Genomic DNA, 20,330 nt, shown 5'->3' on the forward strand with positions numbered 1-20,330 from the left:
AGCCAACACATAACTGAACAGAGAGACTCCTGGCCATAAAAAGCAAAGGTTACATTTTTCGGCCACAAATGCTATAAAGCTGCCACTGGCTTTCCATGCACAGAAATGCTAAACATGGTTTAACTCCAAGATAGGGCTTTCAACTAAATATGGTATTTGCCCACTTGTGCCGATACTATGGCTAAGTAACAGAACTGTAGAGGCGTATCCAAGGGCTAACATCATTTTGGATGAGCTGCATTGACGAGAAATGCGGAGATGCACAGGTTTCTCTGTGTCAAACATCCCTTCTTCCTACATCTCTCTGTCACAAGGCATCCTTTTAGCTTCTTTTTGTCATTGTTCTAATCAAACCTTAAGAAACACTGATTTCAGTAAGGCTTACGTGTTGCCAGTAGTTCTGTAGGTTTTATTTTTGATTACCTGGGAATCGCAGTGGGGATTTATCACATAACTATCAGTGGTGCAAATTACAGCGTACAGGTAACTAAATACATTATCCACTTCAGAAACGAAGTGGTTTGAGATTTAAATGTTATCATTTGTGCTCACAGTTTATTGCATTTGTAAAACTGGATGTTCATTGCCAGGTTGTGCGCATATCATATGAACCACGTTAACCCACTTCCATCAAAGATTTCTGTACTTTTGTCCTTTTACATTAGAAAGTGAGGTGTTTCTTAATGAGTAACATTTCCCTGCTCCTCCTCCTTCACAACAGCTCACCTTCTTTATACAAGAGACAGAATGTTCTTACAAACCACTCTATTATCTTTTCATAACACGGATTTTAACACTAAACCACTGTTGAAATACCTCTGCACTGACTGCATTTTCAGTTCTGTTCTCACCTCCGCGTGCATAGGAGTGAGGTGTCCAGCCCACACCTGGCTCTATGGGAAACCTTTGTGGGACACCTGCAAAGAGCCGCATGCCCTGAGGTGGCTCTTTCTCACCAGCAAACCCTGCAGTTTCACAGCAGCACAATGTGCCAAGGTGGCTGTGTGGTGCTTGGGTTATCCTGCAGCTCCTCTGCAGCGTGCACCTGGCAAACAGCTCATGCACAGTCCCTCAGCTGTGCCACAGGGCTCACAGCAGGTCTGTGCTGTGCTGGGGGCTGCTGCAAGCCTCGGAGCTGCTAAGGATGCCATCAGAGGGTGGCCCCAGGCACACAGTGCTGTCCCTGCCCTCCTGAAGTACTCCATTGTGAAAGGGGCCCCACAGCTCTTCCATCCTACAGCCCTCTGCTGGGCTGGTCTTGAGGATGTGAGATTTGGGTTGTGCAGCTGGCGGGAACCGCAGGAGGAACCCAAAAGTTTGTCCAACAGGTGAAATACCACGACGTTTGTGACCTCTGCCAGGAGTGGCAGCGCCCAGCCACCATCACCACAAAGGACTTTTGTACCAGGGAGATCTTTCCTCTTTCCTGCTGAAATCAATACGAAGGGCTGCAAGGCTGGAGACACCCTAAGCAACCAGCAGCAGCAGCGATTTCCTTGTGCGCAGAAGTCCGCTCGACCTCCCACGCTGTAGGAAGGGAGCCCCCAAAGACACAGCTGGATTTACCTCCTGCTGATCTGCAGTGTACACGGATCTGCAGGATTTCTACAGATTGCTACACGGAGCTGCAACCCTCATCTACAACTGAGACGTGAAGGTGAAGATTTACCAAAGTCACTCAGGAAATGTGGGGTGAAGCCAAGGCTCAAACCACATCACCATAGTCACAGTACAGCACCTATTCTCCTTCCCCTTACTTCTTCTCGCAGGGCTCCAGAAGAAAGTAATTTTGAAAATCCCCTTTGTCAATGAGCAAACCTCCCATTTCCTCAGCTATAAGAACTGTTCTTGATTCAAGTCAAGAGACAACATGCCAGTTCTCACACATTTCTCATCTGTCAGTGGACTGGCACTGAAAACCCATTTATTTCCTGGTCAGTCTCACACACTGTGGAGTCCTTGGAGATCTTCCAGCCTTGGGTAGAACCAGCTGTGGCCAGCATGATACAGTGACAGTGCTCCAAGCAGTAGGTTGGACTACAGACTGCTGAAACATAGATTATTTTCCACCCATGTTGAATCTTCCATATCTTCCTTCTCTTCCATATCTTTCCATTACCTTTATGTCTTCCCATGACTTATTTGGCATATCTGCAGCATGTCTCTCTCAACCAAATGTCAAGAGCCATCTCCCTTTTCCAGGAGCACTTTTTCATGGCAGTATTTGGACTGTGCAGGCATGGGAAAACATGACCCTACTTCTCCCCTGTCTATCAGAATTTCTCCAGCCATTCCTGGGAACTTCCTCAAAGGGAAGGCTGAGTAACATGAATCCTTACAGGACACTCTCAAGAAGGGGAAGATGCACATCTCAGCTTGGGGCCCCATGCCCAGGGAAGACAGGCATCCCATGAGCAGCACTCAGCTGTCCTACAGGATGCTTTGCCATGCTGCAGCTGAGAGCTCCAGCTTCACTCTCGCCACTGTGTTCTCCATGTTTTGAGGACCCATCACCTGGCTTCTCCAGAAAGAGCCTTCTGCTCTCAGATCTGCCTCCAAACCTGCCAATCCACCCAGGAGCTTCTCTGACATAACGAAATGTGGCTGACCTTGGAAGCCCATGGTGCAGCTTGTCAATTGAAAGTTTTGCAAGCTTGGATTAGCTTGCCAGGAACTTCATAAGGTCTGATGAGCCCTCAAGGCTTTGCTGTTCCACAGATTCCTGTGCCACCTTGGGAAAGTCACTCCCTCCATCTGCACCTAGTGGAAGGAAGTACCAGCTTCCCAAGCCCTGCCTTTTCCCATTAGAGAGCAAACCTGTGCCCTGTCTTAAACCTGGGCTTTTTACATCCCTGAGTATGTTGAAACCCTGCTGCAGAGGGTACATGGATGTGGCTTCCCCCAGAGCCAGGACCTCCAGCTTAACTGATCTCAGCAGATTTGGCTCCCCCAGAGTTAAGGCTTCATCCTTCAAACATCTCCTGAGCTCTCCCCAGAGGCATGTGTCAGCTGGGACTTTGAACCCCATCAGCACACTGGAGGAGTGGCAGTGCTGTGGCTGAGCTGAGGGTGACCATACAGGTAAAGCAGACTCAAGGCTCCTTGTCCTTATGGTCCCCATTAGTCACAGCTTTTTTTCTCTCCCCCTCCCACCACCCCAGTCTTGGTGGGACAGGTTGGGACACTGCCACCTTCCCCCACCAGCCAGTCCTGGTGTTTGAGAACAGACTGCATCTCTCCAGCCTTGGATGTTGTCCACAAAAACCCACACCTGGGCACACACTATGGACTGTGATGACACAGTGGCCCACAGCACCTCCAGCTTGTCCATGCCAGGTGCTCCAGCATCACCACGGTGTCAGCCCACCTTGCCCTATGTCTCCAAACCCTGACAGGCAGGGATGTGCAGGGCTCCGTTGCACCCTGCAGGAGGGGGACGTGTGTGACCCCATCCCACTCTGCTCTCACACAGGCCCCCCAGTTCTCCACACAAGCAGGGACATGGGTGTCTCCACCCTGGTGGAGCAGGGACAAGTGCTCCACCCTCCTAGTACCCTGTACAAGTGCATGCCCCAAGCAGGCAGGGACACCAGGAGCCCTGACCCCTAGGTCTCCTGTGTAGATGGGACATGTACCCCCATCTCACCCTGTCCCCTAATAAGCAGGCAGGGACACCAGTGGCCCGGCTGCATGGTTCCCATGGACATGGAGACATATGACCTTATCTCACCCCATACCCCACACAGGTGAGAAACACATGACCCATCCCCTTCCATACACCACACAGCCAGGGACGCGTATGGCCCCATCGCCCTTTGCCCCTCGTGTCAGAGAGGAGTAGCACAGCCCCCTGCTCCCCCCACGGGCAACAACACACGCACAGCAAAACCCGCGGCACGCCTCGGCAGGCAGCAACATGTGCAGCCCTAGCTCCTGCTCCTCCACGCGGGGGGGGACAAGCGTGGCCCCGACCCCCCCTGACTCCACACCAACGGGGAGGATGCGTGGAAGCGATCCCCTGGCACCTCCCACCCAGTCGGGGAGGCTCGTGGCTCTGACCCCATTACCCCACGCACCCCACACTCAGCAGGGACACACACGGTGCTGACCCCAGCGCCCCCCCAGCCAAACAACAACGCATACAGCTCCAACCCCCATCACCCCCGCGCAGAAGCGGACACGCGTGGGACCGATCCACAGCCCCCCCCCCCCACGCAGGCAGGGAACACGCGTGGAGCCGACTCACATCCCCCACAGACAGTCAGGGAACACGCGTTGAACCGATCCACGGCGCTCCCTGACCCCATCACCTCCCCCCCCGCGGAGCAGGACACGCGTGGCCGCGATCCCCCGAGCCGCGGCACTCACCGTGGCGGCGGTGCTGCGGGCTGTGCGCCGGGGCGGGCGGCGCCGGCATTTACATAGGGCTCCGCGCCCGCCGCCGCCTATAAGAGCGCTGCCGGGCCGGTACCACCCGAGCGCCGCCGCCGCCGCCAGCAGGTAGGTGCCTGGGAAAGCGCCGCCGCCCCCCGCACCGGCTCGCCCGAGCCCCGCTGCTGCCCCAGCCCTTAGCGAGCTCTGGGGAGCAGCCCCCCATCACCACCCGGTGCTCGCTGCCCTGCTTGAGGGGTCCCGGGTGGGTGAAGGTGAGGGTGGGGAGAAAAGGATGGAGCTCCATCCTGAACTAACGCAGAAGTTTTTCCTTAAATGGATTTGACTTTTTTTTTTTTTTTCTTAATTTTTTCTTCAGGGGTGGGATAGTACAGGGGGTCCCCACACCTCTGAACTTCCAAGAGATTGCCCTTGGAAATTTTGATGGGAAATATCAATCTGCAGCCCGCAGCAACCCAATCGAGGGTTGCTGTTGGCTCTACTGTGAGGTTTGGGATGGAGTCCTCTGAAAGTTCTCTTCCAGCCTGACTCATCCAATGACAGGAAAACAAGATTGTCAATCCAGAATATTTTAAATGAAATATATACTTTTATGTCCGTTTCTACTAAATTACTGAACCTTTCCTTGAAGATGTCTCTAGACTTTCTTTTTCCATACATCAATAGAGGAGATGACAAGGGCTTGAGGGCTACGTACTTGCTCCTGCATGGAGGATGCTTTCTTTCCAAGGTGCAACAACTTCAAGTTCTTCTGTCCTGAGCTGCGGGCCTCAGCTTTCCACTTCAAAGCTGTGAAAATGCCAAGGAACTGGTCTTCCGTGCAGGAAACTCAAAGAAAGATTGGATAGGCAGCAACAGAAAGCACTGTTTCCCTAGGAATTCTTCCCAAAACTGTTCTTACAAATTATATTGTAGACAAAATGTAAACATCCCTTGATATTGTTTGAAAGTTAGATTAGATTTAAAAATGAAACATTTTCCATGTTATGTTCTGTGTTTTCAATTCTTATATATCACTGGTCTTTTGATGACCCTTTTAAGCCGCGAAGAGGTGCATTTCAGTCAATGTGGACTTGGAAAGCGTCCCTTCCCAAGCGTTTCCATCTTTTGAAGTTTGGACAAATATACAGTGAAAACAGTGAAATTCAAGACAACAAGAGTTAACTAGTTCTAGTCTAAACTGGTTGTTTATTCCTTCTCTTACAGCCTCTCAGACTGTGGGCACATTTGCTGATCTGGGAACCCTGGACTTCAGCCTGATATTGTAACATTGGGACTCAATTACAGCTCCTGCTCATCAGGTAATCCTAGTAGGAATGGTGATTGAAGGCTGTACTGATCCGTGCTTGGCTGTCCTTGGAAATACACAGGAATAATTACAACAAAACAATATGAAACAAGATTTATAAGTATACTTGATAGCTCTGTTGTTCTGGAACAGAGAGTCTAGATAAGATGAGAGCTAGATCAGTTGTGAGCCAGAAAATTTCCTTGTAAAACCTAGTGTCTGTTAAACTGTTTGCTGTAATGATCTGGGTTTCTTGACAGAGATTTATTCTGAAACAAAATATTGCTTTACAGATTGAAAAGTGACTTCAGCTGCCCCGGTAAATTGTTTTAAGATACTTACTATAATCATCACCCACTTCTAGGGATTTGAGACCTGTGCTTTTGTGGCTGAATTGCTTTGGTTTGGATCTTATCTAAAAATATGATTATTACTGTTTTCAGAAAATAAGAATAAAATCAACTCCTTCATGCAAGGATAGAATGAAATTATATTTGGCTGTGAGTCATGTTAGCTCTGGCATTTCTTGACTTTTGAAGACTTCCCAGGGTAGTTACATGCAGAGATGCTATTAAATAAGCAAAATGAAAGGACTAAGCATGTAATCAGTTTTGGTAGAAAATATCTAGCCCAGAAATAGGTGAATTTCTGTAATTGCCAGAACTAAAGTGTTGGTGGGAGTTCAAAGCAATCTTTTGGAACTGCACACTTTGCCATTTGATTTTGTATAGCTTAGTCTCCCATAAAGATTCACCCCTGATGCTTATATGTGCCAGTGCTCCATTCTTGGACCAACATCTGAGGTCCACAGGTTTCTTCTGTTCCTTTGGGGCTGCTCTGGACTGAGCATAGAAAGAGATTGTACTTTGCTACTCCTAAGACTTTACAGTTCCTGGGGAAAAACCTCTCTGAAGAGAGGGGGTGGCAATGGAGGTAGTGGGCTTTGACTGGTGATGGTGCCCCTGGCTGGGATAATTTTCCTTTTGTGAAGTCAATATTCGCAGAGGTTCATTGTTATTTTGGAGGAAGTCTGCATGTGCCAGCTTGGAGGAGCGGTGGTTGCTGGCTTGCAGACTTCCTCGAAGGGCACACCACAAAGTGGAAAGCCCTGGCCACATCTGCTGGAGGGAAAAACCTGGCTCTGTCCGGGGAGGAGCTGCTCGGCAGGTTTCTGGGTCTGGGCACTTCCTCAAGCTGCAGCAGGACAGCACCTTGTGGTTCTCCATGCAGCCACAAACCCCTCAGGCTGGCTAAGCCCTTACCCAGGCACTTCCTCTCCTCCCCTGAGGGCTTTGGGTGGCATGTTTCTCTTCTGGGGAGTATTTCATCGTGTCTATTTCCTTGCAGCGTCATTTCCTTGAGTTCTGAGGTGGACCTCCCGCAGCTGGTTATTCCAGAGCTGAGTTGGAGCTGGTGACCACAGGCTCAAGAAGCGAACGAGGCAGTCTGAGCCTCTGCCGTGACCGCCTCTCTCCCCTGGGCTGCTAGAGGTGCAGAATGACTCTCTTCGACGGCGTCTACCCCTTCTACCTGCAGCAGAGGAAGCACTTTGTGTTCGATGTCAGCACCATCATAGTGATTATTGTCTTCCTGACGTTCGCTGCCACCTTCCTGCTCATCATCCCAGGCATCCGTGGACGGGCGGTGCGTGACCCTTCCTCCTGGGGATAAAGCGTCCACTGCCCACGTTTTGGATGCTGGGGCGAGGCGGGAGGACAGCCGGGGGCTGTTCCTCCGTGCCTGACATCCCACCTTTCTCCATGCAGAGGCTGTACTGGGTGTTCCGAGTTCTCCTCAGCCTGGTGGTGGGAGTGGTGATTGTTGGTAAGTGCTGCGCACCCCTTCGAGGGCGGGCACGGGGCAGGATTTGACCCTGGGGCAGGGTCTGTGTCTGGGGAGTATGAGCCGGTGATCACAGCCGCGGCTTGGCAGAGACTGGTTGCCCTTCCCTTACTATGCAAAGCAGCCGTGTAGCTTCTCAGCTGGGCTCCCCCACCACTCACACAGGGGCTGAGAGCTCTGGGAGGTGCCTGAGCTCACTTCTGAATTGGGAGGGCACTTTGCTCTAATTGCACCGAGGAGGTCAAAGAGCCCCATGTTCCTCCAGCTGCACGAGCCTTTCTGAGCCACCTGGTGCCACGGGAGCACAGATAAGTAGCTCAGACTGTGGCCAGGCAAAACTGGAGGGTGAAGGTGATGTAGGACAAACTAAAATATAGACAGAATGAAAGCAGGGGGTAAAGACTTTCCAAGGAGCAAGGCAGGAGTACACAAAGGAGAGGATTTGATTGAGCAGAAAACAGGAAATCTTCTGTAATAAATGGGACTGACAGCTGGAACCTGCAAAGCCCAGGCTGTGGGCATTTCAAATTTGGACAGGTCTACAGGGTGTATAAGCAGCAGTGAGGGGAGGGAAGATGATGGGTGGAGCATCAGTCCTGAATCAAAGAAACCCCAGCTTTAAAGTACAGGGCTGATTATAAGACTGCTTGGAGTGGGATGATGAAGCACAACTGAAATGACAAACAACTTGAGGATAAAAGTGGATAGAAGTGGATAGCCAGGCTGTGACCAGCTGCTTGATTCTGCTACCTGACACATGGGTTATGGGGCCCAGCCTGGCATGTGGCAGTTGCCCTCCACCTGGGGGTGTCTAAGTGCTGGGAGATGCCACCAGAGCTGCCAGGGAGCACAGTGCCAAGCTGCAGCTGGAGGAGGGGAGGAGATCGTGGCTTGCTCCACTGCCTGAACCAGTTCAGCACTCACTCAGCTCTGGAGAGCCATCCAGTGCTGTTCTCAGTACAAGGATGCAGCCAGGTGCTGCTTGGGCACACAAGAGGAATTAATTGTTGTAAAGCCAGCGTCAGGATTTCTGTCTTCAGTTGGGCACACTCAACCCTGCAGCTGGAAAATGTTCCGACAAAGCTGCAACTGGATCAGTGCTCTCACAAGTTGATTCAGCAGCTGAACTTATTTTTAGGCAGGTTTGAAAGGTTTTGTGTGGCCTGAGATTCAATCATTGTCTTTACATTCAGCTTGTATTATTGCTGGAAAATTAAATCCACGACAAAGTGAAAGTGTTTCAGAAAAACAAGCTTTTTTCAAAAAAAAAAAAAAAAAGTATACCAAAAATGGTTCAAGTTTTTCTTTTTCCCCCAACTGAAATGACCAGCAAAAGCTGCAATGGTGCTTGCCACCCCTCTCAACCACCTCTATTGGACAAAAATTCTAGTGATTTTTTGCTATTCACTCTTAGTGCTATGTGCTGCTTCATAGGGAGCTTAATAACGGCAATGAAACTCACCCCTGTTCCTGAGGCTGAGGTATGGGCTCATTTCTGAGCCCTGTCCTTGGGGGCTGCGGTGCTTGCCATGGTGGGGAGCTTGCAGGGAAGTTCTGAAGAGAATGTCCAAGGAGGAATCAGGTCCTGGGGTGCGTTCCTGGGAATCTGAGCTCCCCCCCTCCAGGACTGAGGGTGTGGATGCTCAGCAAGAGGAGGACAAGAGCTCTGCCAGGGCGTGGGGGCTGGTTGAGGCACGTCCTTATGGCTGACTCATTTCTCCTGCCCTTCATACACTCCCTTGCAGTGCCACAGAAGGAAGGCGGCAGCTTGAGCTCATCTCAGGCCCACCTTGAGTACAGCAAGGTCCGGGACCAACCCTTCTTTAACCACCCTTCAATTTTTTCTGGCAGCTGTCCAGTTCACGGGGGACTGGGAGAGCGGATGGGTGACAGCAAACACCTCCTACAAGTCCTTCAGCACTGTCATGGTGAAGGCGGACATCGGGCTGCACGTTGGCCTGGCGGGGGTGAACGTCACGCTGGTGGGTGAGTCTGATGTCCCTGCCTGTAGTTCTGGGGGCCATGGCCATGGGAGGTCTCCAAGTGTTTTGTGGATGGCCTTGCTTTTACTGGAGGCTTCTGAGCCGATGCCATCGCTGGGTTGCCTGTGCTCCTGGCTGGCAATGCCCAGCCTACTGGGCCACAGCAAGACCTTAGTCTTCCTCCTCTGGCAGGAAACCCGGTGAATCAGGTCAATGAGACCATCGACTACAATGAGCACTTTGCCTGGAGCTTCGATGCAGACTACGACCACAGCTACAGTGAAGGCCTGGAGAAGGGGCTGCCCAGCCCCATCCTCTACGTGGCGGAGAAGTTCACCACAGAAAGCCCCTGCAACATGCACAGGCAGTACCGCATCTCCGGCCACTACGCGTCGGCCACTCTCTGGTGAGCTCTTCTCTGCAGGGGAGACAATCCAATTCCACCCCCTCTGCCCTGGGCAGGGACATCACCCACTAGATCAGGCTACCCAGGGCCCCATCCAGCCTGGTCTTGAACACCTCCAGGGATGGGGCATGATGACCACGAATCTCTGCTCCCACATGGAGATCCTCACATAGATCCACCTAGGCTATGGCACTTGCACATCTTATCCACTGGTCTTCTCTTGTTTCCAGGGTGGCCTTCTGCACGTGGCTCATCTCCAACATGCTCTTCTCCATGCCCGTCCTAATCTATGGAGGCTACATGGTCCTGACTACAGGGGCTTTCATGATCTTTTCATTGCTTTCCTTCTCCACTGTGAGGAACTCCCTGATATGCCCGATCCAATTTGGGACTGAATCCCTGCTCATAGACTATGGGGGATCTTTCTGGCTCACACTAGTGATTGGTAAGTACAAGCTACATCCAGACTCACCACAGAGTCTGGGTTTGCAAGAGTTCTGTGTTTTTTTCCTCATAAATGGAGGAAAGAGAGCTTGGGGAGTGCAGCCCAGTGGAGGCTCGCCCTGTGACTTGGCACGACAGCTCCCAGCAGAGGTTAGGAGAGGGCTGGCAAAACTGGGAGCATAGTCCCTGTCTTGAGGGTGGTGGAGGGGTTTTTAGTCCCTAAATTGCAGCAGTGCAAGGAATTGGGGACTATAAGCCTGGAATTTAAGACCCATACTTGTTTTTTATGATGCTCAGCACAGAAGCTGAAGTGACCTTATACAGTAGTATGCCGTCTTACATAGGAGAAGGTATTGTCCCTCAGTAGGGGGCCATCAGGGTAGGATATGGGGAGGGAAATGTGTTGGTGTTTACAGGATTGCTCTCACAGAGCACATTGTCTTTCAGGCTTGCTCTGTTTTGTGGTTGGGATCGCTATTGTTGTACTGCACTACTTCAACCCAGACCTACTGAAAACTTTCTTTGACCTCCATGAGGTCAGAACTGAGGACTGCCAAGAGATGACTGAAGTGTACATCAACCCTCAGTTCATGAGCAACACACAATCTCCTCCTCAGCCCTCCAGAATTATCTCCAGCGGCATGTAGAAGAAAGCTTTTCCTATTCCTTCCCTTAAGGCAGGCCCAAGAGGGCAGAGCACAAACCCTTCTTGGTGTCTCCCAACACCCATCTCCCTGTCCATCTGCCTCTAAAATGTGCATGAGCCCTTAATGGGATGGGGACTTGCTCAGAAGTACCTTTGCAGATTCTCTTTCCCTGATTGTCCTCTCTGGGAAAAGGGCAGGCTTTGCAACGAGCCAGCAGGCTGCAATCTGAGTAGCTCAGATCCCAAGCAAGTTGAGCCATATGCTCACCCGGGAATGTGGTGGTCAGTTCCCATACCAGAAACTGAGCTTTCTGGTGAGATTTCTCACGGGGAGCACCCGTGACTCCAAAAGACAGTGATCAAACCTGTTCAGTTTTTCTTTCCCAAGCACTGATGTAGACTGTGTAGAACTTGAAATGTACCTAGGAAGGCCAGGCACAGACCCAGACTCCCCCGGGCTGGATGCTGCATGAGCTAGAGTAAGAAAGCTGCTCCAAAAATAAAGACTGAGTAAACATACCATGGAGCTTGCCAGGGGGAATGTGGTGATGTGATTGTTTTCACTTTCAAACTTGGGCTTTACGAGATAAGAACTGTAGCCTAACATGGGCCAAAAAGATGCCACAGGGGAGGGAAGAATGAAATTATACCCGTCCAGCTGGAGCACACTTGTACTGGCTGGGCTTACCACGAAATGCAACCCTGAGTCAGACCCAGCCTGCTTGTAGATGAGGTGAGAAATGAAGTGCATCAAGTTGTGTAATTACAAATAAAAGATGAGCTCTGGAACCAAATTCACCAGCCTCACAAGGTGTCCACTGGCATGTGCAAGGTGATAGTCATATCTGGATGCTGGTTACCTGAAAAGATTTAATCCAGTTAATTGTGAAGGAGACAATTTCAGTATTTTGACTCTTTTCTTCCTGAGAAAAGATTCTTGCTGTTAAGTTAGACTACTTATTCCTTTGACATGAAGATTGTGTCGCTTTAGTGTGATTTGTTACTGACAAGAATTGTTATTTTTAATAAATTTTTATTTAAAAGTACTTCTTGGAAACATGTTGGTTATTTTCTGGGGCTGTTTTCTTCTGTGGGGCCATGGGTCTTGTCTGCAGGTAAATGCTTGTGAGCTCCCTGCGGTGGCATCCTTTCTATTGGGGTTGCCCTGGCAGAGGCACCCACAGGAAGCATGAGACTCATTGGCTTGGCTCAAGGTGGGCCCCTGAGAAACACTTGTCATCAGAAGCAGCATGTTACAGTGGTGTAGGAGACCCTCAAAAAGATTTTAGTTAGTTGAATAGCATGATGAAAACCATAAAACAAGAAAACTCCCTCAAGAAAAGGAAGCTGCTTTCTCAGGTCTTTCGTTCTTGAGTGCAGACATATCAGGTCTGGAGGCATTGCGGGAAGATGCTGCAACCAAACACAGGTTATCAAGACTGGTGTGGGACAGATCGTGTGTCCCCGAAGCACAGGAGGCTGGGGGGCTTCCTATCTGTCCTGCCACCCCATCTGGCACCCTCCTGAGCACTGCAGCACTGAGCACGTTTCTGTTTTGCTCAGGGATAATTATTTTGCCTCACTGTGTAATGTCATGTGTTTGTTCACATGCATCATGAGAGCTGTAGTTGTGCAGCCCCTGCTTGAGCTGCTGCAGGCCCTACCTCCTCCATACATCACAGATCTTTCCTCAGTTTCCTGGCAGTGCCAGGCTGCTGTTGGACAACAAGATGTAAAGTGATTGCCAACAAAGCCCTGGTTCTCAGCCCAGGCTGCTTCTGGCCCTACGCTGCCCAGATGGGGTTTGATGGCTGGGCAGAACCTGGCATCTCACCAGAGACCCAGTGCCAACAGACAGAACAAACACCATTAAGCAACTTGGAGAGCACAGCTTCTGGGGCCCTGTAAGGACCATGGTCCCTGTGCCTGGAGGTAGTCAGTGCCCCAGGACATGCAGCCATCATGCCACCTAGCTTTCACCAGAGCTGCCTGCTACCTTGCCCCCAGGATGGGCTGCAAGGGGGAACATGCTTCAATTTTAATTAGATAAGTAAAAGCCTTTTGTTGCACCTTGCATCTTTAGGCTGAAGCATCACCTAGTAGACACCTTTGGGAATGTCCTGGCTGAGGTCTCCCAAACCAAAGGAGTTCAACTCCAACCTCTTTGTAAATGCCTCTTTACCACATAAAAGGCTCTGCCTGTGACTTCTTCCCTATCCTATGATGGCCATGTGAAAGGAACAGCGTCTCCAGCCCTCAGAGGGACTCCTTTATTGACAGACAAGAGAAAGGCTGAGTCCAACTTATTTTACTAAGAACAGCAAGTGAATACAATACAGGGGGAAAACAAACAAACAAACAAAACAAAACAAACAAACAAAAAAAAGCATTGGGTGGCCACATCCACCCTGGATTTGCAGGATTCCAGCTTTGCATACCCCATGACGAGTTCATTTCCACAGCCTTTTACACTAAATGTGAATGAAACTGCATCCAGAGCTTTGTACAGAGCCGGGGGAGGGGAGCGGGGTGAGAGGGGAGCGGGGTGAGATGGCCCTTGGTCCCCTCCTGGCTCTTTGTAGGGCAGGCAGACTGCCTGGTGGTTTGATGCTCCTTTGTGATCCAGCCTCCAAGGCTGCTCACAGGATCGTGGTTTGGGGTGTTCATAAGCAGTGTAAGAAGCAGGAGCCTACCGACCAACTCTGACTGCTCTGCTTCCAGCACAGCGTGCAGCCCAGCAGCTCCCTGACCCATGAGCAACTCACTGCCCATGAGCCTCAGCAGTGGGGTGCTTGGATGCACCTGAAATCCAGGATGCCTCCAGAAATTGGTGCCTCCGACATTCAGGACACCATCAGGGTTTGAGCACACAAGCAGCGCCAACATGGCACTAAATGATGGGCCTCCTTGACAATCCATCCTTCACTCCAGACAAAGAGGAGGTGCTGGACACAGGGCACCCTGGTGGCCACGGCTCTGCTCCATTTTACTGCCTGACGATGGGCAGAGTGGGCCTCTTGGAGGCCTTTGGGGGCACTCTGCTTCTCCTTTCATTCATATTCATGCTTCTGCAATTATTTGGTTTATCTCTAGTTTCTTCTGGTTTAATTTCCATATCTTAGGGAGGGCTCCCAGGTGTTGTTGGGGATGGATGGGCTAAAGGGAAGGGCAGTAGCCCAGTGTCTGTAACTGGACAGCCAGGGACAGGACAAGGATTCACCTCACCCTAAAAGCTCTTCCAGCTGCTGGTGAGTTCAAAAATTGAAAAACATTAAAGAGGAGAAATGGGGGGGAGGGGGGGAGAAGGGGGAATACAACTGTTGTTTTTGAGGAGTCTTTCCAGATTTGGATATTCTTTTCAGTCAGCTCTTGATGTGTCTCTTCTCACCTGGGCTCCTGGGGGTTTGTACCTGAACACGTATTTGGGGGGGATGATGTCCTCCGTCTTTGCCCTCTTTCTCCTGACCCCCCACAACTGTGCCTTACAGCTGGGTGGTCGTCACCTCACAAAGCTCATTTAGGGGGACCATCAGCACGTCCTGGTCAGAGGAGCTGGACTCATCTGGCAGGTGAGGCTTGTCCCACCCCTCCGCTTTTTCTCCCTTTCCCTCATCCAGGTTAAAGACAAGCTTCAGCTTCTGTGGTCGCACGGAGTTGAGGATGATCACGCCCAGCCCCAGCAGCAGGCACAGCAGCCCTGAAACACACAGGGTGAAGACAAGCGTTGGCCCCTGCACTTCCTTCTAACATGTCCCATCCCATCCAGACCCAGACCCGGGGATGGAGACCCAGACCTGGGGATGGAGGCCAGCATCACCTGGGAGGTCAAGGGGAGGGTTATTTCCCTTCTCACCTTCCTACTGCACCTCCATATCTAGACACTGCTGTCAGTTTGGGCTCTCCAGTACAAGAAACTAGCTGATATACTTGGGCAGAAGGCCAAAATAGATGGGGCTGGAGCCCACCATGTATGGGGAATGTCTGGAGGAGCTGGGCTTGTTTAGCCAGGTAAAGAGGAGTCTTCAGGGGAACCTCTGCTGAACAAGAGCCAGTCTCTTCTCAGAGGTGCACAGGTGCAACAGGAGAAATTCCACCTTGATATAAGGAAAAAAATGCTCTCCATGAGTGGAACAGCCATGGGACAGGTTCTGAAAGGCAGAGAGGGTCTCTGACCATGGGGATATCCACCACCAGACCAAACAAGGCCCTAGACAATCTGATGTGTCTTTGTGGTTAACCCTGCTCTGGGCAAGTGATTCAGGACTTTTATAGCACTTCCCAGGGCACACCTCCACACAGGTAACTGGGGTCACTCAGATGAGTGTGGACAAAGTACTTTTGGGGCATCATTGCTGCAGGGATGAGCAACAAAAGCCCCAGTAGCAAGCTGAGCACCCACCTGTTGCTAATGTCAGCCAAAAGGATCCACCGTAGTCTGTTTTCAGAAAGGCTGGTCCAAACTGGATGGGACACTTTGGGGTGTTCCTCGCAGTGATGAAGAAGAGCAGTGAGAAGAGCATCAGCGCGGCAGTGAGCAGGAGCATGTAGCCACCATAAAGGAGGATGGGCATGGAGAAGAGCAGGATGGAAATGAGCCAGGTGCATAAGGCCATCCTGTGAAAGGACCACAAAACCGAGCTGCATGCATCACACTTGGGCATGAAAATTCCTTTGGTGGTAGAGGGGCCTCTCCACACCCAGGGGTATTCAGCACTAAGCTGCACAAGGCCCCGAGCACCCTGATCTGGTTTTGACACCAGCCCTGCTCTGAAGTGAGGGCTCATCTGAGCCCCCAAATTAAGCCTTTTACTCCAAATTAAGCCTTTCTCTGACCCGGTGGTCCTCCATGAGTGGCCAACTCCAGGTGGTTCCCACCTATTCAAAGCGAGAATGGCAGCAAGGAAGAGCTTTGTAGGAAGAACCAAACAAGATGCCCTGCCCGCCTCTGATTCAGCATCTGGAGTGAACCCAGCTCCCAGCCCTGCCCTGTGCGTGGTTTTTGCGTTTATCTCATGGGGAGGTGAGAAATTGTTATGATTCCAAGAACAATAAAGAAGAATACTTTTACATCAACTTCCCTGCCTTGAAATAACTCCCTTCTCAATAGCAGGGAGGTTTAGGCATGGCCAGTTACTTCTGAGAATGAAGAGGGGGACGTGAGCTGGGGCTGGGTGCTGGCACCCTTGCAAGGAATCACAAGGCACTTGTCCCTGCAGCTTTACTCATGATCTCTGAGACACGTGGGGATGCTCTGAGACCCTGCAGTCACAGTGCACACAAAGGATCCCCATTTTATGCCAAAAACAGCCCCTGAGCACCCTCTCGATGTTCCCTCCTGCTCCCCTCCAGCAGGTCTCACGCCTGCTCCAGCTTGCTGGAGGAATCCCCATGGTGGTCTCAGCAGGGCTCTGCATCTTCAGCCAGGTGGTCTGGGAGAGGACCTTGTGCCAGAAGCCTCACAAAGTGCACTGGGTCTGGCTGGGATGGAGTTAACTTTCCCTGCAGCAGCCCATACAGTGCTGTGCCTGCACTTGTAGCTAGAACAGCTCTGGTATCACACCAGTGGTGTGTCTGCTGCTGAGCAGTGCTGGCACAGCATCGGGACTCCCTCAAAAGCCCCCCAAAACCAGTAGGTAGGCAGTGGGCAAGAGGTGGGAAGGGGATATCACAGGGGCAGCTGACTTAAACTGGCCAAAAGTATATTCCATACTGCATGGTGTCACACCCAGCAATTAAATGTGGGGAAGAGGAGAATGTCTCGTTATGAAGACATCTGTCCTCCCAGACAACTGCTATGCATACTGAGGTCCTGCTTTCCAGGACATGGCAGAACATCAATCAATGATGGGAAGTAGAGAATTTTTTTTTCCTCTCCTTCTGCTTCAGCACAGACTTTGCTTGTTGTTGTTGTTGCTTTTTTTTTTTTTTTTTTTCCCCCTTTCTCTCTCTCTTTTTTTTTTTTTTTTCTTTTTTTCCTCTTCCATTTCCTTTTAATTAAATTATCTTTATCTCAACCCTTGAGCCTTTTTTTTTTTTTTCCAACATACTTCCTTCTCACACTCTTCCAAGGAGGGGAGGTGAGAGAACAGCTGTGGCAGAGTTCATCAGGCCAGGAAGGTAAAAACACCACATGAAGCTTCCTGTACTTTCCTTTAGATAATGCAGAATATTTTCACCACTTTGCTGCATTAGGGTGCAGGGGTTAGATAAGGACTACAGGGGAGATGACCAAGCATGGGTGTGAGCCATGCTTGAATCTCTAATTCTTCAGAAGGGAGGGTCCCTGAGACCAGCCAAGGCTTTTTTTGTGGACTTCCAAGGAAGAGAGCAGCTCCAACAAGCACTCTTGGCTCTACTCGGTTCTTCCTACTTCCCGACTAAGCCCTGGAACTGACCTCCTGCTCCACCTTACCACAGCGTGATGGACGCGTAGTGGCCGGAGATGCGGTACTGCCTGTGCATGTTGCAGGGGCTTTCTGTGGTGAACTTCTCCGCCACATAGAGGATGGGGCTGGGCAGCCCCTTCTCCAGGCCTTCACTGTAGCTGTGGTCGTAGTCTGCATCGAAGCTCCAGGCAAAGTGCTCGTTGTAGTCAATGGTCTCATTGACCTGATTCACTGGGTTTCCTGCCAGAGGAGGGAGACTAAGGTCTTCTCTCAGCCTTAGAGACAGCTCCAAGATTTCCTGGTACATGCAGGGTAGCCAAGCTTGTGCCCAATCCCTTCTGTTTGCGATACGCACTCACCCACCAGCGTGACGTTCACCCCTGCCAGGCCGATGTGCAGCCCGATGTCTGCCTTCACCACGGCACTGCTGAAGGACTTGTAGGAGGTGTTTGCTGTCACCCATCCGCTCTCCCAGTCCCTGGTGAACTGTATGGCTGTAAAGACAGGTTAGCCATGGCCTGGTGGCCAGATATCTAGTGACAATGTCCGTGGGAGGACCTGCTTGGACTGCTACCATGGCCTGAACACCATCCCAAGGGTGAGGCCTAGGTTGTAAGCCTGGCTTGTGAGCAGAAGGTACACGTGCTTGCGTGTCATCTCTCCAACACCTACCCATGAGTTCAGGAGCCCCATTCGGGATGGTTTCTCCTAGCTCAGCCCTCCGGACCTACTGGCAATGGGGCTGGTTTGTGGGCACCCTCCAGACTTTGGTCCTCATCTAAATGCCTGCCAGTTTGTCTGGGTCCCCTGGCAGATGGCATCAGACTTTCATTGTCCATGCTAGAGATGCTCTGTGCATCTGACTGCCAACCTTTAGAGGAGATGGCTCCCACCACTTGCTGATTGCCCTGGGTGAGCCAGGTGCTGGGCACAGAAATGGGTTGGTCTTCCCTGTGAGCTCATCCTGCAGGCTGGGCTTGGCTGCTCCATTCGTTTCATCCCCCCACACCTCACTCCTCCATGCCACACATCTTGGACATCCTTGCTGTTCCCCACCTGGCTCCAAGTGCCCCTGGACCCCCGTACTCACTGAGGACCACGGCTCCGATGAAGAGTCCCATAATCACTCGCAGGAGCCAGAAGAGTCGCTGCAAGTGGGAAGCAGAGGTCTCAGATTTTGTGACCTGGATCTCAGCTCCAAGCATGTCCCACCAGAAATGGGGCCATCCTTAGCCTGGGGAGCTGCCCCACAGGCTCTGTGTGTGGGTAGGAGAGGGGAAGGACCCATGACTTGGGCTTCCCTTCCATGGCATGGGGAAACCTGGGGGGAGAAGGCAGAAGGGAGGTCGAGGCAGGGTAAGAAGGTCAAAACAGCCCATTTCGGAAAACCGTGCCTTTCCCGTTCTGAGAAAGATGGAGCCACTCCCTTTCATAGTCCCGAGTGGAAGATTTCACACTTATCCAAAGCTTGTATGTTTTTATGTGTTGGCAGCTGGCCACAGCTGGAGACAAAAGCAGTGAGGCGGTGGGTTGGCTGGGTGGGAAACACCTTTCTGCAGGCTTGTGATGTGCGAGCGGTGGGGTCACGGCAAAGTGGGTTTGCCACACATCCCCCCAGGCTTGTCTGGCAGTGCTGAGGCATGCACAGCGCACACCGCCTGTTTTTTTGGGGATTCAGGAAGGTGGAGCAAGCTCTGTGCCTCACCCAGTGAAATCATTCAGGTTAAATCTAACCGAGAACTTGCCAAGCTCAGATCTGGGCTGCCTGTAAATTTGGGGTGGTGGAGTCCAGCATAGGAGCTGGGCTGGAGCTCGTCCTCAGGGCTCGCTGGAGATCCCACAGCCCTGGCCATCGGCAGGCCCCTGCCCCGGGGGCACATTTGCTCCAGAGTCTGCTGTAGAGGCAGGACAGGGGGGCAGCAAGTGGGGTGCACCCAGCATGGGGCTGAGCCCTCCCAGCCCCTCCACTTACCCCCTTTCCTCGGATGCCCGGCAGGATGATGATGGAAGTGGCCAGTGCAGAGAGGAAGACGGAGGCGATGACGGCCGAGGTGGTGTTGAAGGGGAAGCAAGCATTGGTGCCAGCGTAGAAGGGGAAGGAGCCATTCCACAGCGTCATCCTGCTGCCTGGGGGGTTGGAAATTGGCACCTGGATCCCCCACTACGAGTATCACCACCTTACATCTGGAAGTGCATTCAGGCATCCCCCATGGGACCCCATCCACCTCCCCAGGCCACATCCCAGAGAAAAGCAGGCTCAGAGCTGCAGGAGTTTCTGCTGCAATGCCTAAGTGTGTCCCCAGAACTGGCAGCAAGGTGCACACACATGGCTGGACCTCCTGCTTGCTCCTCTTGCTTGTTCTCCACCCCTGGTCTTTTGTCTGGGCTTCCATCCTGCCTTGGGCTGGCTTCTAATCAAAAAATCCAGCTTCTGCTTGTGTGCAGAAGGCACTCCATGCATCAGGGCTGCTCCTCCCCAAGCCCCAGATGGAGGCAACCCCAAGAGAGCAGGATTAACCCAGAGGCAACAGAGAAGCTGCCCCGTGTCACTACTTCCAACCCTGCATCCTCAGAGCTGGCTGGTGGCAGCACCATGCCACAGCAAGCAGAGAACTTGGAAAACAAGCATGCTGTCATGGTTTTGGCCAAGGCATTTGGTCAAGACACTGTCGGACACCCCTGGGCAGTGGGGACCATCTGAGCAGCACCTGCAGAAGCACCCGTGCCCCTTCCCCGTGCCGAGCCTACCTCTGCCGCGGCGATGCCGGAGCGCCCGCCGATCCCCAGGGCCGGCTGCTGCTCAGAGGTGCTGCCTCCCCGCCTGCCCACGCTGCCTCCCGGGGCTGCAGGCAAAAAGCCAGCCTGGCGTGTTTCTCCCAGCAGTTTTCTCGTGCTTCCAACCCCCTCGGCAGAGGGAGGGTAAAACCACGTCTTGTTTTTTACC

At 51.8% G+C, this 20,330-nt stretch overlaps 2 protein-coding genes across 2 annotated transcripts; one reads left to right on the plus strand and one right to left on the minus strand.

Annotated features, from left to right (window-relative positions):
- Window positions 1-7,177: 7,177 nt before the first annotated feature.
- Window positions 7,178-11,001, plus strand: DUOXA2 (dual oxidase maturation factor 2; the record flags this gene model as incomplete). The annotated part of the gene is made up of 6 exons (XM_082769155.1): window positions 7,178-7,324; window positions 7,447-7,504; window positions 9,374-9,508; window positions 9,697-9,910; window positions 10,141-10,355; window positions 10,802-11,001. The coding sequence occupies 6 exons, from the start codon at window positions 7,178-7,180 to the stop codon at window positions 10,999-11,001; spliced, it is 969 nt and encodes a 322-aa protein (XP_082625281.1).
- A 3,481-nt stretch (window positions 11,002-14,482) lies between these two features.
- Window positions 14,483-20,330, minus strand: DUOXA1 (dual oxidase maturation factor 1; the record flags this gene model as incomplete). The annotated part of the gene is made up of 7 exons (XM_082768797.1): window positions 20,135-20,330; window positions 19,359-19,513; window positions 18,477-18,534; window positions 17,746-17,880; window positions 17,413-17,626; window positions 15,400-15,614; window positions 14,483-14,697 (listed from the first exon to the last, which is right to left on the minus strand). The coding sequence occupies exons 2-7, from the start codon at window positions 19,503-19,505 to the stop codon at window positions 14,483-14,485; spliced, it is 984 nt and encodes a 327-aa protein (XP_082624923.1). The 5' UTR covers window positions 19,506-19,513; window positions 20,135-20,330.

Source organism: Aythya marila, assembly GCF_965140915.1.
Source record: "Aythya marila genome assembly, chromosome: 11".
NCBI lineage: Eukaryota > Metazoa > Chordata > Aves > Anseriformes > Anatidae > Aythya > Aythya marila.